The 23,056-nt window shown below is 39.0% G+C and overlaps 1 protein-coding gene across 1 annotated transcript in view; it reads left to right on the top strand.

Annotated features, from left to right (window-relative positions):
- POU6F2 (POU class 6 homeobox 2) overlaps positions 1–23,056 on the top strand; it is a 460,076-nt gene that overhangs the window by 375,575 nt on the left and 61,445 nt on the right. The window contains exon 5 of the mRNA XM_037056530.1: positions 12,823–12,969. Within this exon, the coding sequence (XP_036912425.1) occupies positions 12,823–12,969 (147 nt within the window). The remainder of the gene's footprint in view (positions 1–12,822; positions 12,970–23,056) is intronic.

Genomic DNA, 23,056 nt, shown 5'->3' with positions numbered 1-23,056 from the left:
TTCCATTTCCATTTAGTCTTCTTACACCTCTCTCCCCCCGGCAATCACCATGCTGTTGTCCATGTATATAAGTCCTTTTTCCTTTTTGCTCAATCCCTCCACCCCCTAACCTCTGATTTTATTAACAGAAAGTTCCCAAACAATTTTGGGGGACAATTCTAAACAACGACTTTTTATATTTTCTTGGCTTACATCTCCTATAGGTAGTGGTCCTTACTATTAGCTTAATGTTTTTAGAACAATCTATAACCAATATATTTTGTGAACATAGAGGAATTTTATTTACCTCTGAGCATTTTGGTGATGTTTTTGTTTGTTTGTTTGTTTTTGCTTTCTCTTTCATGTATTTGTCTTCCTCTTTCTACAGAGTCATATTTTCTCTAATAATTTGGACCATTTGTTTTTTCTAAAGGCAAAGTTCTCTTCTGGACCCTTGAGGCTGCCTGAATCTGACATGGGTGTGGCACCTGCAAAAAATACCTCTCTGCTCTTTACAATACATTTTAACCCAGGGCTGCATATAGACACCCATTTAAAGATGGGTGTGAAATGACCAGCAATGGCATTATCTTCTCCCTATAGTATAGATGGTAAACTTGATCCTTGTGAATTCAAGAAAGTAGACATTCAAAAGTTTAACTGTACATTGACAATAAGTGGGTTGATTTCTGCTGGTCCTGGGAAAAAATAATGCATGGCCCAAATGTAGTATTGTTTTGTGGGAAGAATGGCATATCTTCTGACCAGCTTTCTTCTAAAACAGCTGTTCAGTGAATACATTTTATGAAGTAAGCAAGCCATTATGCATAACAATAAAATTCAGTAGAAGCTTGCCCATGGATGGATAAAACCAAGATATTGTGCATAATATTTGTTACAGCACATTTTAATAACTAATGTGGTTATTGAGATGGAAGGGAAAAAATACATATGTCTTGTTCTTTATAAGTGATCAAATGAACTGGTTGGACCTATAAAAATTTCTTAGGTTTCAATAGTAAAATTAATATCTATAAAATACATGCACATTCAGGAGTAAAATAGCCCCAAAGTAAATAAGAGAAATTCATCTTCTCTAGGTAGATTCTCAGAGACCTGAAATCTTATTATAAACTAATACAACCCTTTTAATTAATTTTTATTATTATAATTCACAGCTTAGTCTTTACACACAGATGCAGCTATGATAAAATGATGGCCCTTCATAATACATCTTTGTCATTTTTTGTAATGAAGAACATTTTGTATTTTAAAAGATGATGGTTTTGTTTTTATTACTCAAAATTCAATTGTTAATTTTTGGTCAGTGAGCATTTCAGATTTCCCTTTAGTAAAATGAATGAAAGTATTTTATGACTTGCTGACTACCAGTTGGTGTTGTTTCTAAAGTTGCAAAGCTGTTAAGGCTTTTTCCATAATCTTGCAAAAGGGTATGAATATTTTGGTGCTTTCATAGCAACAGTTTACAGGGAAATTGCTCAGGAAACACTCCATGCCATTTGAGCACATGCATGCCATTCACACACACACACACACATTTCTTTACTTTCTTTCTCTGCCGTCAGTATCCAGCTCAAAATTTTCCGATTTGCTCTAGACATTTAGAACATACCAGACATTCTGTTGTTCTCATAAGTTTGGACTTAGTCTTTTTCAGCTCTAAAAGCCTGCTTCCTTGATCTATCATTTATTCAGGGTTGAGCTATCAGTTATTTCGTGAAGTTTCACTGACACCCCTCTTCTTCCTGCTTTGAGCAAGCCAGTTCCCCAACATTCCCACAGCTCACTGAGCCAATCCCTACTGTGGTTCATACCCATTAGCTCATAATTTATCTGTCTATATTAACTGCCCCTGTACATGCTGGAAGATCTTTGGGAAAGAGACCATATCTCTGTACCTGACATACATATAGTTGATGCAAAATGTTTGCTGAATCAATGAATAGTAAATTAGACTGTGCTTCCATGTGCAAAGGCAGCCCAGGTCACACCCTTCTCCTAATGAAAGGCAGTCTTCTGCCTCCATTTTTGCTTCAGCATCCTCTTGTCCTCCTTCCTCTCCAGTCTGACCTGCCGCCACTTCAGTCCAACTCAGTCTCCAAAGTGACTATTCTAAATTTAAGGTGTCATCATTCTCCTCTGCCTTTGCCTATAGAATAAAGGACAAGCCCTGTAAAGTGACATGACAAGGCCTGTAAAGTGACATTCCAAGTCCTCCTTCCATAAACTCATTCCTTACCTCATCATCTGCTGTGTCTCTTCTTCCTCTTCACAATCCTAAAATATCCAAGTGCCAGCCTAGTGGTTCCACACCCATGAAACACTGTCTCTTATCTCCACATCTGTGGCCACACTATACCCAGTGGTTAAAAAGCCTTTCTCTCCCCTTTCCACTTCCCNAGTCTCCAAAGTGACTATTCTAAATTTAAGGTGCCATCATTCTCCTCTGCCTTTGCCTATAGAATAAAGGACAAGCCCTGTAAAGTGACATGACAAGGCCTGTAAAGTGACATTCCAAGTCCTCCCTCCATAAACTCATTCCTTACCTCATCATCTGCTGTGTCTCTTCTTCCTCTTCACAATCCTAAAATATCCAAGTGCCAGCCTAGTGGTTCCACACCCATGAAACACTGTCTCTTATCTCCACATCTGTGGCCACACTATACCCAGTGGTTAAAAAGCCTTTCTCTCCCCTTTCCACTTCCCCAGTCAACTACTACTAATCCCTTCAAATTTGGTTCCTAAGTGGTTTAGTTGCCTAAGGCCTCATCCAGACTCTATGCTTCCCTTTCATACTGCACTGGCATCCAGGGATAGAAATCAGCAGTTTATCAACTGGACTGGAAGCTCCTCAAGGCAGGAGGCTCTGGTCTGGTTCACAGCTTTATCCCTGGGGCCTGGCTATTTATGGGAAATAGCTAATGAATGGAATTGAGGCTCCCCAGGGTAGACCGTACCTTCTGTCTTTCATCCTTTCTTGTCTTTCTTCTGCTCTTGATAGCACCTATTTTCCCTGCAGGGACTCAACAAGTGTTGGGAAGTAACTTTGAGTAAGCACAGGAGGGGAAGAGTTTGCTGTGTGTTCCCATAGCTAAAAACTAAAATATACCAACTACTGTACTGTGGCAACAACTTATTTCTTTTAAAAATATATAGCCTTTTTTCTTTCATCACAGGAGTGTTCCCAATCACTTGTTTAAACTGGATGATAGAATAAAAAATACAGAAATATCAACAAATTCACCAAACTAATGTGCCATGACAATAAGCAATTGGTAAGAGGAGCCCTATTGTACGTAAGTAAGAAAATAGCATGAAACTCAATAAAAAGATAGATTTTCAGGTTATTAAATGGGGGACTTGAGAGAAAAGGAAATGAGATGTGTAGGCTTGTGGTAACACAGTATTTGTCTACATATAACTTAGATGGAATCTGATTGAGTTGCTGTGTTTCCATAATGCTGACCTCTCTACTTCCAAGTCAAATGTATTAGATTAAGTTCAAAGCTATTTTTTCCCTCAACTCTGGCCTTGACTATTTTATCAATAAATTTAAAACTAAAGGAAATTCTTATAGTTTTCTACCAAATCATAGTGTGCCAGCCAGACTTATTTCCTTCTCCTCTTTCAAAGGTTCTCTATTTCCTCAGTGTTGACTTCATTGATAATCCTGCACAATCTGACCTAGGCCTCCTGAAGAAACTTACCTCTCTCCAGTGTACTTCTAGAACACGTTCACAGATGTTCACATGTGCTCATAGGTGCAATTATGTCCAGGGCTTATGATATCTGACTTTTGATTCTGCATCCAGTGATTCTAGGAGCCACAAACCCTAGGAGTTCACTAAATGCCAAATTGAACAGAATCCCTGTGAAGTTTCACCACAGTGAGGTCGCACAAAATGAGAGCATGCCCCTTGTTCACTGATGTTAGTCCATAACCTGGCCTCAAAGCAACATTATGTGTGCCCAGTAGCATATGTCTCCATCCTTCTGTTCCCATCCATGCTGCTGTCTACATACACTTTGTTCTAGTCCCAAAGGCTGGGCTGCAGATATAGACTCCATAGTCCAACTCCATTTCTTCCACCACAGCCCAAGGATAAAAATATAAAAGCCCTCATTCACTGCCATCTTCAACTGCCAAACAACATCAAACCTAGAGATTAAGCCCTCTGCCCAGCCCATCCCCACTCAATTCCAACCTTACAATTTCTAGGGATACAGGAGCTTTGATCCAAGATGTCCAGGGAATGTCTGGGTCTTCCTCTTTAGATGCTGCCAATGTTGAGTTTTATATCCTAGAGTATTCCCAACCAGTTAGAAAGACTGTTAATTGCCCCTTTCACCTTGTGGGAATCTTCCTGGGCAGATGAAGGAAAGCTGTAAAGGCTGGTGCCAAATCACATGATTGACACATCAGGGATTATTAAAGAACCCTCAGGACTGTGTCACCCATGCTCCATTTTCTCACCAGTCAGCATGGTGTGAGACTGTGAAGTAAGTTTGTTTAAACTCTTTTAAAAAGAGTTTAGACAAATTTTCCTCCAAAATTTTATATATTCCTTTCTGTAAATACTGAAGAGTCAAACTTCCACCAAGTTCCCAGTGAGGCCTAGAGATCTTCAACTCCCTTCTTCATACATTTATTCAGTTAACATTGGTTGAGGGCTTACTGGGTGCCTGGTGCTGTTGAAGGAGCTGAAGATATAGTGGTCAACTAAAATTTACATTCTAGAGAGAGGGATGAAAATAAACAAATGAGTAATATACATACTATCAGATTTAAAATTCTGTGAAACAAATGAGATGGAGAGGAAAGAAGAAATTTAAAACATTTGTATTATAGAAAATTACAAAAAATACAAAATATAGTATAGTTGATCCTTCAAAAGAAGATTGGGGGACTAACTTTCCACACACTCAAAAATTCATGTGTAACTTTTGACTTCCTAAAAACTTAACTACAGTTGGCCCTTCATATCTGCAGGTTTCACATCCGTGGGTTCAACCAACTACAGATCAAACATGGTATTTTTATCCACTGTTGAGAATCCATGGATGCAGACAACTGACCATACTAATATTTTATTATTGACCAGAAGCCTTGCCAATAACATAAACAGTTGTTTAATACATATTTTATATTTAACACATATGTTTATATATGTATTATATACTATATTCTTTACAATAAAGTAAGCTAGAGAAAAAAGTATTATTAAGAAAATCATAAGAGAAATATATTTACTATATTTATTTCAAAAATCTACATATGAGTAGATGTATGCAGTTCAAATCCCTTTTATTCAAAGGTTAACTGTATATCCACCATTTTACTTCTACAATGATCAACCCAAGACCCTCTTCTCTCTCCCCACTCCACCATGAATTGTTTTTAAACAAATCCAGACATTATATCATGTCCTTATACATGTTTTGGCATGTTCCCTCTAAAAGGAATGGAATGTTATTTAGATAGGGTAATTGAGAAGTTGTCTCTTAGGAGTTAATGTGGGAAAAGAGATGTGTGAATGGGAGAGTTACAGACTTTGAGGATCCATAAAAAGGCCTGTGTGACAACCCTAGAGGGAGTGAAGGGCAGAGGGGACTCAGTTCTAAAACAGCAGTATGAGAAGAATTTTCTAGAAAGAATAAAAATTATTGGCAAAATATATATAGTGCTTACTATATGCCAACAACTCTTCTAGTGTTTTGCTCACATTAACTCGTGTTTTTCACAATACCCTATGAAGTCACTAGCATTATTATTATTCCCATTTTATTAAAACTGAAGAAACTAGGACACAGAAGGTCTGTTTGGGCTGCTCTAACAAAATATCACAGGCTATGTTGCTTATAAATAACATATTTATTTCTTACAGTTCTGGAGGCTAGGATCTCTAACAGCAAGGAACCAGCATGGTCACATTCTGATGAGAGCTCCCTTCCTAGTTCACAGCACCTTTTCTCTGTGTCTTCATATAGTAGAAAGGTCTAGGATCTCTGTGGAGTCCCTTTGATAAAGGTATCATGAGGGCTCTCTACCCCTGTGACTTTAGTACCTCCCAAAGGCCCCACTTTCTAATACCATCACCTCTAAAGGTTAAGATTTCAACATATGAATTGGGGGTGAAGAGACACAATCATTCACACCATAGCCTAAAAGTACAACTAGTTACTGGCAGCCTCATCATCGGAACCCAGGCAATCTGGTTCTAGAACTCAAGTTCTTAACCCTTACACTATACTGCTTCCCCTTTCAGATATAGTGACTCATTCATTGCCAGTCACATTTCTGTGCAACTCCAAACATGTACAGGTGCACAGACTCAGAGCTGCTCCTCCCAGGTCTTTTTGAACCCACCTCTTCTCTCACTGACTCCAACCCCAGACTGCCACCAGGTCTGGATCCTGCTCCCTGACCCATTCATCTTTTCCTACTTCCCTTCCCTTCTAACCAAAAGCTCTTCCCTGTTTAACTCTAAGTGTCATAAGGGTGGTGGATGTGTCAATCAGTCATTCACTGTCTCTCCTCACAGAGCTCTCAAAACATAGTAAGTACTGAATAAATGTCTGTGGGATTAAACATTAATAAGTAAAAGGAAGTTACATTTGCACTGAGGAGGTAATGCTAATGTTCCACCCAGAATCCCTGAAATCCCTCTTTTCCATGAGTCTCCCCATGCTTTTGGGAGGGGTTTCAATGACCAGCGCCTGCAGCCCTCCTTCTAAGGACTTCACTTTCCCCCAAGAGCAAAGAGCCCTCTCTTTGACCCCAGCTTCCTTGCATTAGAGTGGGACCTAATTCATACTCCAGATCCCCTGGAGGATTGAAATTCCTCCCTTCCTCATCCTTTCTGGAGATCCTCTGACAGTAGGTAACTTAAAAATTTCCTCTGTTAACCAACATGGCTGGGTCTTGGAGCATTAATGGAAAGTTACTATACTTAAAGTTTCACCACAAAATCAAAGTAAAATATAATTATTCTAAAACTATACTGAAATCAATGTGATTTTACATTGATGAATCAATGCACCTTAGCCTGTTGTAGTGGCTTCATCATTAATGTAAATCTGAGGCACTCTAGCCTGAGACTTCTCAACAATGAAAACAGAGACTTCTGTTGGCAGAAAGTTGGGTGATCAACATCTAGCACATTGTCATCTCTGTAGAGGAGTGGGTAGAGGGCAAGCAGGAAAGCTTGGCTCAATATTCAACTTCACAAAACTTATTCTCAACTGTTGTGTGAGTTTCATAATATGTGATAATCATGAGACCAAGGGAAAAAGCCTAGTATGATAAAACACACATCAGGTAGATTGCTGAGATGAATATGGCCACCCTTACTGCATGTGTCTGCTGGAATTTCCTTGACTTTTGAAGAGAAGACATGAGGATAACAAGTGGAAGTACTGAGTTGGTTAAAAGATTCCGAACGAACCACAAGGTGCACTTTTCGCATATATGGTATAAGAAAAGTAAGGACCTAATGTGTGAATGAACTCAAAAAGTTCATTTTTGAGTTCATTCACACATTTGTCCTCATGTTTCTAGGCAGCCATTTCAAGTCACTTTTTACCTTAATAAGGAGTGAATTGTGATGAATGCATTTATGAACATCCTCATTTAAAAACAAATTGCACCACACTTTCAGGATTCTAAATTGAAAAGTTAGTAGCAAAGAGAGCTACTCCAAAATCCATACTCTATAAAATCCACATAGGTCATGAGGAGAATGATAAAACTATAGATCATGGGCCCTTTATGCTCTAAAGAAAGGTTTTGAACCCCTGCATTCATAAAGCTCTCTTGGAATAAGCACATAAACACAGGAATATAATACCATAGCTACACTGCCTCATCTTGCTGCCATATTTTTCTAAATAGTATTTATAATAATACAATAACATCATCAGCAAATTTTCATGAAAAGTATTGCTACTAGTAATGGTCAGATTCAAAAATCCTGAATTCTTTACCAAGCTGTAGGATGTTCACCTTTCTGAGAAAAAGAAGATGGAGCAAAATTTGGATTATGCTATCTGTCCATCATGTAGTGGCATCATCTATGGTGACACTTATTTATTGTTATACCTATGACATCATCCAAGAGTGTACCTTTAAGAGACTTTATCAAAGTTTTTCTTCTCATTACCATTTAGTGTTCACAGAAAACAAGGATGTGCACAAAGCTCTATAAATTTATACCCAATATCCAATTTTGTTATATTGATATAGAAATTACAAATCCTAAAATTTTTATAAATCTTCCTGCATGCTTTCACTATCAAATCAGCAAGTGTGGGATAGATGTATTCATAATATATTGATGTGAAACAGGAATTAAACTCCAAATGGGTATCCTTATAGAATTCTAACAAATGTAAAGCAAGTATGAGGATAATGTACTAGAAAGGAGTTTTCCCTTGCTGGTCTGTCACATACTGACACTGGCCTCAAAATTAAAACACCATTTTCTCTATAAATTTCTCTATAAATAATGACATATGAGAGGCCCAAGACAAGTGAAATAATGTTTTAAATACTTCTTTCTTAGGTATAAAGGACACATGGACAATAATTAAGGTGGGGGTGGAAATGGGAGGGAGGTGGGGAGCACTGGGGGGGGCAGGGCAGGGAATATAAAACAGAAAAGTGTACTTGAATAAGAATTAAATTAAAAGAAATAAATAATAAATAAATAAATACTTCTTTCTGACATCCTTCTGATGTCTGAAATGTTTTTAAACAGCTTATTTGTCTTTTTAACCATGAAACTCACCTCATCTAATAATCATGTTAGTTAGCTAATATTTTCTTTCAAGCTCCCCTTTAAAAAATAACTACAGTAAAATTAGAGAATACTGGTAAAGTAAAAAAATAGAGAATAGTTACCTGGGTTTACGTTGTTTCAAAAGTGAAAAGATATTTGTGGAGTTGAGTTCTAATTCTGATAAAGTGATTAGTTCAATATCTTCATGCATAATATGAACTGTGAAAATAATAGCTAGCATTTATTAAGAACATGATATATGCCAAGCATGTATAATCTCACTTAATTCTCAACATAACTCTGTTTGTACCTGAAATAGTGGTATTTCAGGATACTCTTTACTTCATTTTGCATTGTTTTATTCACTTGTATCATAAATATTTCCCATCTTTCCACATAGCAAAATAGATGCTCTTATTACACCCATTTACCCATGAGAAAATGAGGCACGGTTTACAGAAAGTCACAGCCAAGGTGCTCTGGTATCAGAGCTGATGCCCTCAACTGCATAAATGGAGGACAGGACTCTGTGACATTTGGGATCCTTCCTTACCAGGACAAAGCTATTTCTTAAAATTGTTCTGTTATTTTATTCTCTCATATTCACTGGGGGTGGGGTGTCTTAAGAAATTAGTGTTTCTATTTGTAGGTTTTTAGACTTTCTGAGGATTCCAGAGCTATAGCATGATGTATTCAAGCACCAGAATCCTTTTGGATGAAACATGAGAACTCTTGCCCTCTGCAGATCCTTGCTTTGAGAGCATCCACATTTATAAATAAGCATACACCAGAAGTCAGTGTATCTTTCAGGTTGGTCTGTTGAAAATAAAAGTATGTAATGCAGTCAAACTTTACGTGGGCTGTTCTTTGCTGGTCAGGTACATCGGCAGTGAAAGATCTGGAGGCATAAACTTGGCAGCAACTTCAAAATATCCACTTGGTCCCAGAACGGTCACATGCTCATTATGTGCATTTATTGTTCCTGGGTGCCCGGCTGTCCAAATCTACCCTGAGTCTCCAGTCAGGAGGAAGTATTGATAGGAACAATGCTAATGTGACATGACTGGGGACAATACAGAGTGACATGACCCGAGGTGATGAAGAAAACATTTATGATTTCCATACCATCTCCTCCTCCCTCCCTGTCACATGTATTATGCATATAACATCCATGACTTGGCAGTCACAGACAGAAAAGCCAAAAGATATTTATTAAGTTGCATCCCTCAACAACCCAATGGTCCACCTGAAATGCTGTCAGCTTACAGATTGACTTGTAGCTGCTGTCTGCATACACCACACTTTCTCACCTTTAGTTCTAGCTCTATGTTCAGGGGCCAACAAGGCACCTCCCCAGAGCCCACTTGCTTTTCACAAAGACCTACGGATACTAGATAAGAAATAAGAGTCATTCAGTTGGCATTTAGCCCATTTAGACAGAGGCAGGAAAAGGAAGAACAAACTGAGTTTCAACCTAGGCCCAGGATACAGAGGAAATAACCATTTAAAAAAAAACAAAATCTGTATATTTGTGGTTGCTGAAGCAATCTTTCAAAGCAGCAGAAGGGTCCCCATTCCTGGCCCCATAACACAAAGGCTCAGAGCCCACTTTTAAGCATCAACTTTGTTTTATATTTAGGACAATAGTTTAACCTTTATATAGTGCCAGTATTTACAGCAAATGCATGAGACTATAGCTGAACAATACACAAGTGTCCTAAATGTAGGCAATTCTCAATCTACGCTAGTGTATTGTATCCAGAGAGTAATTCCATAATTTCCTACATTAATTTTTTATTGATCTAGATATTAAAAATGTATTAAAATTTCTAAAGAATATTTTTCCATTAAGTAAAAATCAGTCTATTTTCTTCAGAAAGCATATATTGACTTAAGTTGTTCCATATATATTGATTTAAATCATTCTCCCAAAATTGTATATTCAACACTAAAACTAAACTGTATAAAATTTAATCTTTCTTTGAGGATTAAGAAGATTATTTTGAGATCTTCCTGAATCTCAGGGAATTTCATTATGATTTCAACTTGCATTCTATAAAAGAATGCTATGTTTACAAGAAATGTAAACATAGCAGCTGGCAAATGGCCTGAGAATAGTGTGCCAGCAGGCAGTGTTTGTCCTGGCAGTTTGGGGACGGCTTCCTCAAGGGGTCTCTTCACTGTAGGAGTGAAAAATGAACACAAAATGAACTCTATCACTTTACATATTTATGCCAAACACAAGAAGAGTTTTCTCTTAATATTACCATTACTTGCCTCATATGCACTACAAAAATATACTCAGAAAACCAAGATCAAGGTCAACTTGAATGTTAAATCTCATGGTGGTAATCTGGCATAAGACAGGGTTTCTCTTGAAGCTGATGATGAGAATTTTTTTTCTCCTTAAAAGAAAATCATTGTTGTCATTTAGTAGAGAGCTAAAGGCAAAAGACACGTAAAGTAATAAGCTTAAAATGCATTTTCATTTCTAAAAAAATATTCTGGGTTAATGAAATTTTTGTTGAACTAGTTACATGAAAACTGGTTATAAATGAATAAAGAAATCAATAAGATAAAGATATCACATTAATGAAAAAACAATTATTAAATTCCTGTTCTTTTTGATGTTCCTCTAACAATTAGTATTTCCTTCCTCATGGGATGATATAAATTCTAGGCAAATTTCCAAAGGAATTAAATAATAAAATATGTTTTGAGGGAAAGAAATAGGGGAGAAGGAAAAGAAGGAGAGGAAGAGAGAGACTGAGACAAAGAAAGGAGAGAGTAAAGAAGAAAGTTTATTTAAAAAAGAGGGTGACATCTTTCAAAGAGCTTCCAGGACTTAAATTAAGTACGGCATTAATTCTTTTTCCCCCAAGTCTTAGTCTTGGCAGGTTAATGATAAAATGCAGGAATTTCATGGATGTGGGAACTGGTGATAGAAAATGCATTATTACATTCAACAATTGTTGTACTTGAGAGAAACTATATGGGAAAAAATATCACCCTAGAATAAATACAAATGAAATTCGTGTATCAAAACCAATACTGTGAAAATGGTTTAAATGTTTCTTGAATTTATATCTAGTTATTAACCTAAATGCAGATTTTCGTTCAAGCTACACTTCTGCCTCATGGTCAGAAGGCCTGAAAACCCGTGGTGTGGAAAATTGTCAGGATAAAGAATATTGAATTGGTCTCCATGAAAAACTGATTTTGGCATCCATAACCTCCACCTGGAGTGCAACCCCTCCAATCAAATTCTTCTTCCTATTTCACTCTTGTCCCAGGAAAGAGGCCAAGGGAGCAGCGTATATTGCTAAAACAGCAAACGGATGTCAACCTAACCATTCACCATAGGACCTTTCTCATTTGCCTTGGATCTCACATAGGCAGAGAGAGCTCCACCCCAAAAGTCCAATCCTAGAATTAACCTCTGAGAGCACAGATGTAGGAGGTTTCCATATCTACTGACTTTGGTTTCCTTCTTTCTCAGAGAAAGAAGTTGAGTGAGCCATCTGCCTTACTGATAACCCTTAAAGAAACTGCAATTCTTAAATGAAAAATATCAATTTATTTGCAGAAATCCTTAAAATCTATTTCTCTCTTTCACACCTACTTCTGTTTCAATCTCACATTCTGTCTGGTTACCTCATGGAAAGTAAGCATTTCCTCAGAGGTTTATTTAGTATACAGGAAAAAATTCAGGGACTTCTCCTAAATCATTTCTCTACCTGGGAAGATCCTAATGGCTCATTTCACCCCTGGGGCCCACCTCACTCTCTCCTGGGCTGGTACCAAAACCAGGCTCCATTAAGCAACCCAGTGCTGGTGGAGAATATTTTCCTTCCAGCCTCATTTCCAACATCCTCCAACCCCCATAGCTTCAGAAGGAATGTTCACCAAGCCTCCTCCAATGGGTCCCAAGCCCTTTGCATGAGCCAGTTGGGGAAGAACTTTCTCCCCTCAGTGAAAGTTGTATTCGTGTGCTGTACCTGTGCCTCTCTTGGTGGTTTCACCCTGATCTTTTCTCTCTTTGCAGCTGGTTAATAATCCACTAGCAAGTCAGGCTGCAGCGGCTGCAGCAGCAGCAGCCATGGGCTCCATAGCAAGCTCACAGGCCTTTGGCAATGCCCTCTCCAGTCTTCAGGGGGTCACGGGTCAACTAGTTACTAATGCACAAGGACAGGTGAGTGGGAGATTGGAACAAGAGTGAATTTTTATGGCAGATTGAACTCGGAAAGGAAACGAATTTCTTTTGCATGACAGTGATATGTAACCACATCCATTTGAGGCAAATAAGTAATGTTTAGTAGCAATGTCAAAAATAGGAGGAGGGTTGGAACGTTTTTCTATATTTTAAAAGGAAGGTTTTTTTCTCCTTCCTTGAGAATGTCTCTTTTATTTTGTTTATTCTACGTGATGACTTGTTCTGACCTTAATTGAAGAAATTACTTTTTATACCAAGAAATTCTTTAAAAAAGATAAATTTTAACAATAAAGTTTTGGTTTTGCTTTGGTATTTATTCATTCTTTTTAAATTTCAGTAGTGAGGGAAACTGCTAAGTTTCCTTCCCTAATTGCTCTAAGATTTCTAAATTCAATAAATTGGCTTCAGTAAAGACAATTTCTGAATGTATGGGGAGGTGATGAGAAAAGACTGAAGAAATCACATAAAAACATCAAGAAAAAGGGTGAGGTAGAGTGAGGCCCACTTCAAGTGGGCTGCACATGCCGAGCCTCTTGCTGATTCTCTTAGGAGGTAGGCGGTCTCTTGTATGTTTGTAGGTTTCCTTCGGTCTACCAGGTCCAGCACATTTTCTTCCTGTCCTGAGCAGTACACCTGTTTTGTTACACAGCTAATGTGCCAACTTTGCAGTCACCAAGATACTGATGGAACTTGATGAGGGTGGCTCCATCTTCAAGACCCCAATAAATGTAAAAGCTGCTTGAATAACAAACAAGAGTTGAACCTGGAGGTGTTACGAGTGATCCATTCAAAGGCCTGACACTCAGTCTCAAATGTTGCTATATCTGATGATGAAACACAAAGGAGAAGGATTCTGCACCCTCTCCAAAATTTTTCCTCTCAGGATTATTTACCCAGCAGTGAGTTTATTCATCCCTGCTTGGCCTACTCTGTGAAGAGGAATTGTGATATCTTGAGCCCTTTATGTAAAATATTTTTATTTTACATAAAGAGTAAACAGAGATGCATTATAAGCGAAACCCTCTCTGTCTACATCCCAGGGGAAAGGCTGACCTTATTTTATTTCCTGGGCGGGTGCAGAATTGTCCCGTCAGAACCCCAAGGGCTGAACGATGGAGCTTGTCAAAGAGCAGCCCCAGGTAATGAATCATCTTATCACAGGTGCACACCACACATATTAAAGCAAGGCTGTATGAAAACCATACCCTCCACAGTCACCTTTCAATGTCGGCTTTAACCCTTCTTCCAATCCCTTTTCATCAAAGGATCATTTTATGCAGCAGCTCTCAATGGGGGCTCCAAAAAGCCTATTAAGATTTCTGGAGGATGGGGTATTGGTGTGGAGGAAAAGTTGGTTATAATATCTATAACTCATTCTCAGATCAGATCAGTCCTGGAAGCTGTTTCCTAGAGTTGTGCCCAAAATAGAACACTCAATTCATTCCTGCCAGGCCACTGGCCCTTGAGATGTAAATTTTAAGAGTGCAAAAAAGAAACTCTATCCACTGATGTGTATTTCCCTCTGATTTTTCTGTTTCAGCATCCAAGTCAAATGTATCACTATGCTCCCACCACTTGAGAATTTGTGGCAAGAAATGCTTTATTGTTTTGAAGGAATTATTAGGAGCTTATTCTTCTGATAATTTAATTGTTGATCATTTTGCCAGTTACAAACCCATCCCCTTATCAGGGGTTAGAGAGTCAGTCTTTGCTTTGCTTGGCCTTTGTCTGCTCCCCATCCTTGCATCCCATAATTACCCATATGGAAATGAGTTTCAAAATAAAAATTGTATTGATACCCTGCATGTAGTGAATAGGCATTGATTTTATTTTTATTTTTTTTATTTTACAAACTGTCTTATGGTAGTTGATTTTATAATGTACACAAACTTCCTCAAGTGAAAAAAATTACATTTACAGAGAAATCAGTATTGCCTATTCATGAAGACTTGTCTGAGAGTTTTAGAAATGTGCCCAATAGCATCATGTCCTCCTCCCAGTGCCAGAAGAGAACAAGATATTCACAGTTCCATAGTAGATGAGTCGGCCACATTCATGTAGCACTATGTTTTCAAAAAATCTTTGTAAGATAAATGCAATCATATTCCCAGAAAAAGATACATGCCCTGAATCTGTTGGCAGAGATGCTTGTTTGGGTCTTATGAAATGGTCAAGTTACACCAAAAAAAAAGGAAAGGAAAAATTATTTGCTCTGTGTGTGTATGTTCCTTTGGATTGTAATAATGTGGTACAAAAAGTAAGAATATATTGTAATCAGGTTAATAAAATTAGCCTTGCTCACATAATATAGATTACTATACCCAGCCTATTTTCAATTCCTTAAAAATCTCCAGAGTTTTCCCAGAAAGGTTACAAAAAGAAAACTCAATATATTTAGAGATTCTTTTGAGTTCTTGATGTTAACTATTTTTCATATTTGAAAATTCACTCAGAAGTAATAACATTAAAATCTAAATGTACATTTGAAAAGCATGTTTTATTCCACTGATAATTTGATGAGTAGGCATATAGAGGAGGCATTTTCACTGCTAAAAAGTCTCTTGGCTACCTGGAAAACAAGATGAATGAGCCCATAGCTAAAAGCCCTGACTTTATTCAGGCCTGCCTGGAATTAGGTTTAGTTTCAGTTTTCTAGTTATATGACCTTGGGGCAATGACTTAACCTTCCCAGACCAGAGCCTCATCCTCAAACCTCTAAGGCTACCTCTGTGAGGCAGCCTGGGCCAGTAGCTCATGCTCCCTGGGCAAGGGGTCCTGGGAGGCAGGTGCACCTCCTCATAGAGAAACATGTCCTAATCTCCCTTCAGGCTCTTGGCTTTCAACTCTTAACAAGAAGTCCCATCACCTGGAACTTACAGTTTTGCTTTATTGTCTAGAATTTGCCTATGTTTCCATTTACTGGGAAATCTTTATATGTTTGAGGATTTTTGTTTTCTGTTCTTTTTTTCCCTAATCAGTAATTATGAACAAACATGTAGGAAAAACTTCAGTCATTTCTAATAACTTTCTGACCCTGCCATTCATTTACAGTTGATTCAGAAGTCAAACACTGTTCTAAAGTGATTGATTTTAACAGAATACTAAATTCCTAAGCCACAAAGTACATATTTTACCTAAGGATGTTAAGGCATTTTAAAATTATATCATATACAACTTCATTCCTGAGGCCGGAAGATAGCAAGCTTCCTATTGGTGATCTGTGCACACAAACCTGCTTTATTGTGAGGAGTCTGAGAATGTGAGAATCTTGGTAGTAGGACATTAAGTTATTTTAGGAAAACTTATCTTCACCCTGAATAGTTCAGTGTGTATGTGTGTGTGTGTTCCAACACTCATTTGGTGGGTATGTTTAGGATTTGGCAAGTAGATTCAGATTTTTTTCAATTATGGATCTTCCTGTGTGCCCCTAACAACATTTCCTTATTGACATTATTGCAGAAAAATAAAAGCAAATGAAAGTTTATTTTCTCCTGGGACTAAAGAAAGCATTTTACATTTTAACTGAAGCTCAGAATGTTTCCTGATGAAATTAGCTCTTGATTACTGTGAAATTTTCTTAAGTGACACCAAATCAAGTCTAAGACCTTCCCTTAGGTCTTTAAAGAGCCAGTCAAGTAAAAAAAAAAAAAAAGGAATCAAGTAAACAACATTATCTTTTTAAAAATATGTTACTTATTTATTTTTTTAGAGAGAGGGGACAGGAAGGAGAAAGAGTGGGAGAGAATCAATATGTGGCTGCCTCTCATGTGTCTCCCACTGGGGACCTGGCCTGCAACCCAGGCATGTGCCCTAATGAACCAGCGACCCTTTGCTTCACAGGCCATGCTCAACCCACGAAGCTACACCAGCCAGGGCAACATTACCTTTTTTAATATATAAAAAGAAGAAAAAACTAAAAAGACTTACCCATTCAACTTACCCACAAATACACACAGTGTTTTATGAATAAACAGTAGCTGAGCAGAGCTGGTTCCACAAGGGGAAAGGATTTGCTATAGCACAGGTGCTGCTTCCTAGAAGGGCACAAGGCTCTGATCAGAGAAAAACAAGGTGTCGATACTAGCAGAAGCCTATGTCATGTAGGTGAGATCATACAAAACCATTCATAGTGAGTCACCTCCATTGAACAGCTCTGGGCTGGAGAGGGGTGGATGGAGACGCAGGAACCAGCAACACCACATTTGTACACACCAACTGGAAAACGATTTTAATATTATAACTTTCTAATGTGGTGAAAAGTGTGTGTCTTAGAATTGAAGAAACATGATGCTTACATTGGGATGTTCCTCTGAATTATAATAATAGTAAGCTAAATAGTACCTCCAGAAGGCAATAAAGTAGGTAAGAGCACTGGCTTTGAAGGAAACAGGACTAGTTGAAACACATTTCTAACTTTTTAGCATTGTATAAGTTATAGAACTCTTCTGGGCTTCTGTTTCCTCATCAGTAAAACAGAAGTGGTAAGACTTCTCACATACTTTTTTTTGTTGTGGGGTTAAATGAGTAATAGCAGGAAAAGTGTTTAGCATTTGATAAATTATATTAATTTATTATATATGTTACAGGTATTCTTTTTAGTACAAAACACCAGCAATTGACCCTGAACTATGGGTTGCTAAAGTAATTCAACACATAATATAAATAGCAAAATGAAAATCTTGTAGAGAATAAAAGCACTACAAGATGAATGAAGATTAAGTTATAATAAGTACAGATCTTAACCAAAGGACTGAGATATAATGAACTCATTCAGTAAGTGTCCACTGAGCCCTTCAGTGGGTTTTATTAGATCTCCTAGGAGAACTAACAAATCTATAGCTGCCCACATTTGTAAAACCAATTTCAAATCCTGTGCAAAGGAGATAAAGTGTATCACTATGACAATGTTATTAGGGCAAATAAAGTACATTAGATGTATCCAGCTAAAACTAGTTGATTAGGAATTTAGGGAATTTCACACATACTTGTACTCTTTGTTGCATTTTTAACAATGAAATATGTAAATGCACAGAAAAAAATAAAATATTTTTCAAATAATACAAACAAGATGCTTGTTCACCACCTAGGTATTAGCATTTTCATATAAGCTTCTCAGTTCTTCCTGCTGTTTTTAAAAGAAATAAAACATTACTGCTATAGCTAAGGCCTTAACATCTTTTCCCATTCCTCTCCTTCCCTTCCCAAGGTGATTACTATGATAAAATTGATGATTCCTTTCATGCAGATTTTGCATTTTTAATATAACTACAAAATCATAGGTACAGAATACCATTTTTATTACAAAACAGAATATATTCTTAAGACATTTTGCATAAATAAGACTCAAGCACATTTTGTTGAAAATTCAGCATAGGCGTCTGAGAATTCAGGGCCATTGTCTGTATGTCTCCCCGCAAATATTCCAAACGGAGCAATCCATGTAACACGCTGAATGGATTTGGCTATGTTTTCTAAACCAAAACCCAAAAATGTCTCACAAAAGATTTTATTTTCTCATTTGCAAATATAATTATATGAAGTTTTTAGAAGGTGTAAAAATTCGATCACATTCGGTTAAATACAGAAATGGCACTTTTATAACAATAACATTTTTTAAAATAGGCTCGTTCAAGAGACGGAGAAATATATATTCATGCGGTTCGTAACATTATAAGAATTATATCCTGGCTTCATCTGAGTAATGACGATAAAACAATAACGATGAAAAACCTCAATCTTTCTGCCAACAAATAAAATTCCCCGTTTGAGCCCAGTTGAGTGTTTTATTTCCTCCTTCCAGGACAGGCCACAGCGTTACAGCCAAGTTTCCCGAAGTGCGCGCGGGTAGGAGGGAGTGGGCTGCGCAGGTTACCCCTCAAGCCGCTCCACAAACTAGGACTTCCGGGTGAGACGCCGCGAGGCGCGAGGCGCGAGGCGCCAGGCGCGCGCCGTCCCGCGGCCGCCTCGCCGCCTCGCCGCTGTGCGGGCGTCCTCCGGGAGTTCCGACAGCTCCGAAGTCTGCGCCGCAGGACCAATGCTCTGCGTCCTTCTGAGGCGGCACCCCGCCCAGTTGAAATGTAGCACACCTCTCCACCTTTTTAACCCAACTCTTCCCAATTTACAGCCCACCACCCAACAGTCCTAGAATTTATGGTCGCAGGGCACACTTCAGGAAATGCTGCAGGAAGTAATTCACATTCATTCCTGTCCAAGTTTTCTTTAGTGAAATAATGGTTTAAATCAGAAAGGAACGCCCCCAGGGAGGCTCCGCTTGGCCGCGGAGGACTGGCGGTGATTTCCCTGTCGCCTTTTGGGTGCACACACCTGCATGGCAGTTTGCAGCTAGAAGAGTCTTAACACCTCCCGAGGAGCTCCCAGGACTTCGAGGTGAACTCCCAGGCCAGAGGGACGCGTGCCAGTACCCGCCTGGTGGGTCCTCTGGAGCTTCGTAACACGCCGGGACCACCCAGAGGCAGACTGGGAGCTGAGTGAGACAGACCTGGCCACCACCCCCTCCCCCCACCACTCCCCCTACCAACCCCCGCCCCCCCACTCCCTCCCCCCACCTCCCGCCCCGCNTTTGCAGCTAGAAGAGTCTTAACACCTCCCGAGGAGCTCCCAGGACTGCGAGGTGAACTCCCAGGCCAGAGGGACGCGTGCCAGTACCCGCCCGGTGGGTCCTCCGGAGCTTCGTAACACGCCGGGACCACCCAGAGGCAGACTGGGAGCTGAGTGAGACAGACCTGGCCACCACCCCCTCCCCCCACCACTCCCCCTACCAACCCCCGCCCCCCCACTCCCTCCCCCCACCTCCCGCCCCGCGGCTTCTCTCTCGCAAATCTGAAGAGTGTGGTGCCCTTGATAGTAAAGTCCTCTTATGAGTCCCTAATAGCCCTTGGCCGGCTCCTCGGTAATTGCCTGGAGATGGACTAGTTGGGAGGAGGCCTTGCTCCTCGCTGTGGCTCAGCTGCTGAGACGCGGGAGGTAATCAGGTCTCAGGGCCGGTCAGCGCCATCAGGAGAAGGGAGGCTCTGGCCCTCATTCTGACAGAAAATTGTTCAGCCCAGACCTTTGCTGCCCTGCCAAAGGTCACCCCTCCTTCACTCTCTTCTTTACCACCCTCACTTCTGAAATCAGAGTAGATTCCATTGGTGTCACCAGCCCAAAAAGCAGGCCAAGAACTAAAAGTAAAGCACTCTGAAATCTTTCTACCTTCCTCCCCAGCAAAACTCAGCAGTGCCACCTGTCATATGCAATTAAATGAGTCGGCAAAAATCTTCAATAAAAAAATATTCAGTTTGGGGGATTGCCTCTGAAGATTGAGCTGGAGGGAACCGAGGCCTTTCATCTAAAGCAGAACTTTGGATTGTTATGTTGTCACTTTTTTTTTTCTGGCTACTGCATTTCATCCCATGAGTATTTCACTTTCCTGCGAATAGAGAAATGTTTTCTTGTGTAAATTCCTGGATCAAGACTGCTGGCACATCCTTTCCAGCTAAAGAATAGGAAAAGGGCCAGTTAACTAATGGAGCAACCTAATTAACAGCTATCATTCTAAACAGGTAGTAAGTGACAAAACATCATTTAAGACACCTCCTTAGAGACAGTCTGGCTTTTCCAGTCTTTTCTGTAATAATTTTTTAAATTATTGTTCGCATGCAGTTTTCTGTCTTTTACTCCCATCCCAGCCCACCCCTCAGTGCTCCCCACCTCCCTCCCATTTCCACCCTCTTTAGTTGTTGTCCATGTGTCCTTTATACAAGTTCCTGTAAATCCTTCCCCTTTTTCCTCTGAAATTCCCTCCCCTCTTCCCTCGATCTTTTATGGCAAAATAACATCACTCTTAATGTTTGTGTGCCCCATTCCAATGTGCAATACTCTTTAACCATCTTATTTCCTAGAGCAGCAATAAATTTCAGCAAAATGTTCCTTCAGGCTAAGTGGTTTTTAAAAACATATGATGAAAATAATGATATCTCCCATGTACTGAGCCTTCACAGTGAGGCTACTATCATCTGTGATCCTGTTGAAGCACAGGTTTATCTGTAGGTGTGATGATCCCAGCTAAGGAGATGAGCAAGCTCTTGGAATGCTAAAACGTAAGTCTGCTTCCAGAGATGACACCTTCAGTAAGTGCCAGAACTGAGATCTGAGCCCAAATCCACACCCATCTTCTTTTATCACCATCACGGTCTTGGGTTCGAAGACCTAGGTTCTTTTCCATGGCACTCTGTAAATATGTCACTGTGAAACCTTCATTGCTCTTTCTGCAAACAGGAACTGTTAGTTCTTGCACTATCAACCTCACAGGTTTCTTTTGAAGGCATATAAACACTCACACACTTAGAGCTATAAACCTTGCCCAAATAAATATAGGGCATTTAAATCAATGTTCTCGCAATTACTATTTTTGCTGACCAAAGGAACTGGGGAAGTAGGTTCAAGGAAATCTCTAAAGCACGGGTGTCAAACTCATTTTCATCAGGGGCCACGTCAGCCTCATGGTTGCCTTCAAAGGGCCGAATGTAATTTTAGGACTGTATAAATGTAACTACTCCTTAACTGGGCCCAAGGAGCTCTACATTCGGCAACTGCGAGGCTGATGTGGCCCCCTGGTGAAAATGAGTTTGACACCCCTGCTCTAAAGCAGTGAGATAATCTTTAAAAAATTGACCTCAGGTCTCTACTTAATCTTGCCAGAGAAAATCAGCCTCGAGTCACCAGTGTCTGGCAGTTTGTAGGTCTGCCTCCTTCCAGCAAGGCATCCTTTCCATGAAGAAGGAAAGACGTGCATGGTGAGGGCTTCACATGGGCTCATTAAGTGAGCCTTTCAAAGCTAAACAGGAAGCTCTGTCCCAATGAATCTCTGTAGGACTTTTTGTAAAATCGCACAGAAAAATTACTGTAGAATTAATTAAGCTCCCAAAATGTTAGGACCTCAGACTTTTCTGGATCTTTCTTTTGGAAACTTTCCTCCAAGAAAAAGAGAAATATCTATTACTAAAGGTCTAAGAAACCACTGATTTTAAGTTACACCATCAATTTAATAACAACTTTTTTGAAATGGAAGAAAATACTACCCCATTAAACAAATATGTTCACTGTTAGGGACAGCCAATTTCACAAATGTTTTAAAATTCTAAAAATGTGGGAATCTTATAATTGAAGGAATGTGTATTTATTTAATAAATAGCCTTAAACCAGCACCAGAAAGACTGTACATTGGGCTGTTGATGATGGCTCTTTTTAGTACATAGTTTTTGGTAAAAGTTAGGAATGGAGAAGGAGCTATTTAAGTCTCAATTTTTCCAACTAGAGAATGACTATTAAACTTGATTTGGGTCTGGGGACAATAAAAGAGAGGAAATTCTAAATTTCAACTTAATATCTCTAGAACAACATCAACTCTTTCTACAATTTTAATTAAATCATATGTGAGATGCATTCAACTGTCGAATAAATGTTCACTGTACCCTTTTCTACACCATATGTGCAATAATGCATCCAACTTTCTTGTTGGTCCTGAAGTTGACATAACGCATTCTTTAAAGGTATAGACATGTCAACTCACAGGACAATCAGAAAAAAAATGAGAAACAGAGCATAGATATGTAGAAATGGAAAAGTCACATTTCAGAACAGTGAAAAGAACCAGATTCAAGTTCAGTGTACAGAAGTAGGCTTTTGCATGATTCAACTGAATGTTTATTAGCCATGAGACGTTGTTCTAAATTGCTATTCATCGAATTGACTACCCTTTTTCTGCCGTGTAAAAATAACAACATAAGTAGATCTTAGATGTCATTAGGTGGAGTTGAGAACATGACAATAATTTCAAAATGTGATACATCTTTAAACTTATAAGTAAGTGGCATCAATCAAGAACACAGAAACACACAAAGGGAAAAGGATTCCACACTTTTTAGATCTGACACTTGTCAATAGATACTCACAAAAATTCAGTCTTGTCAGAGTAACAGTTAGTCAGTGCAAATGTCCATGGGCTCACATGAAAGGCAGCTCAAGGTAAATAACACAGGCTTTCAAATCACATGCCATCCCCAAG

The sequence above is a fragment of the Sturnira hondurensis genome, unplaced genomic scaffold (genome assembly GCF_014824575.4).
Source record: "Sturnira hondurensis isolate 20B ecotype Veracruz unplaced genomic scaffold, ASM1482457v3 Scaffold0008992, whole genome shotgun sequence".
In the NCBI taxonomy this organism is placed as follows: domain Eukaryota; kingdom Metazoa; phylum Chordata; class Mammalia; order Chiroptera; family Phyllostomidae; genus Sturnira; species Sturnira hondurensis.
This window is presented reverse-complemented; position numbering and strand designations above follow the sequence as displayed.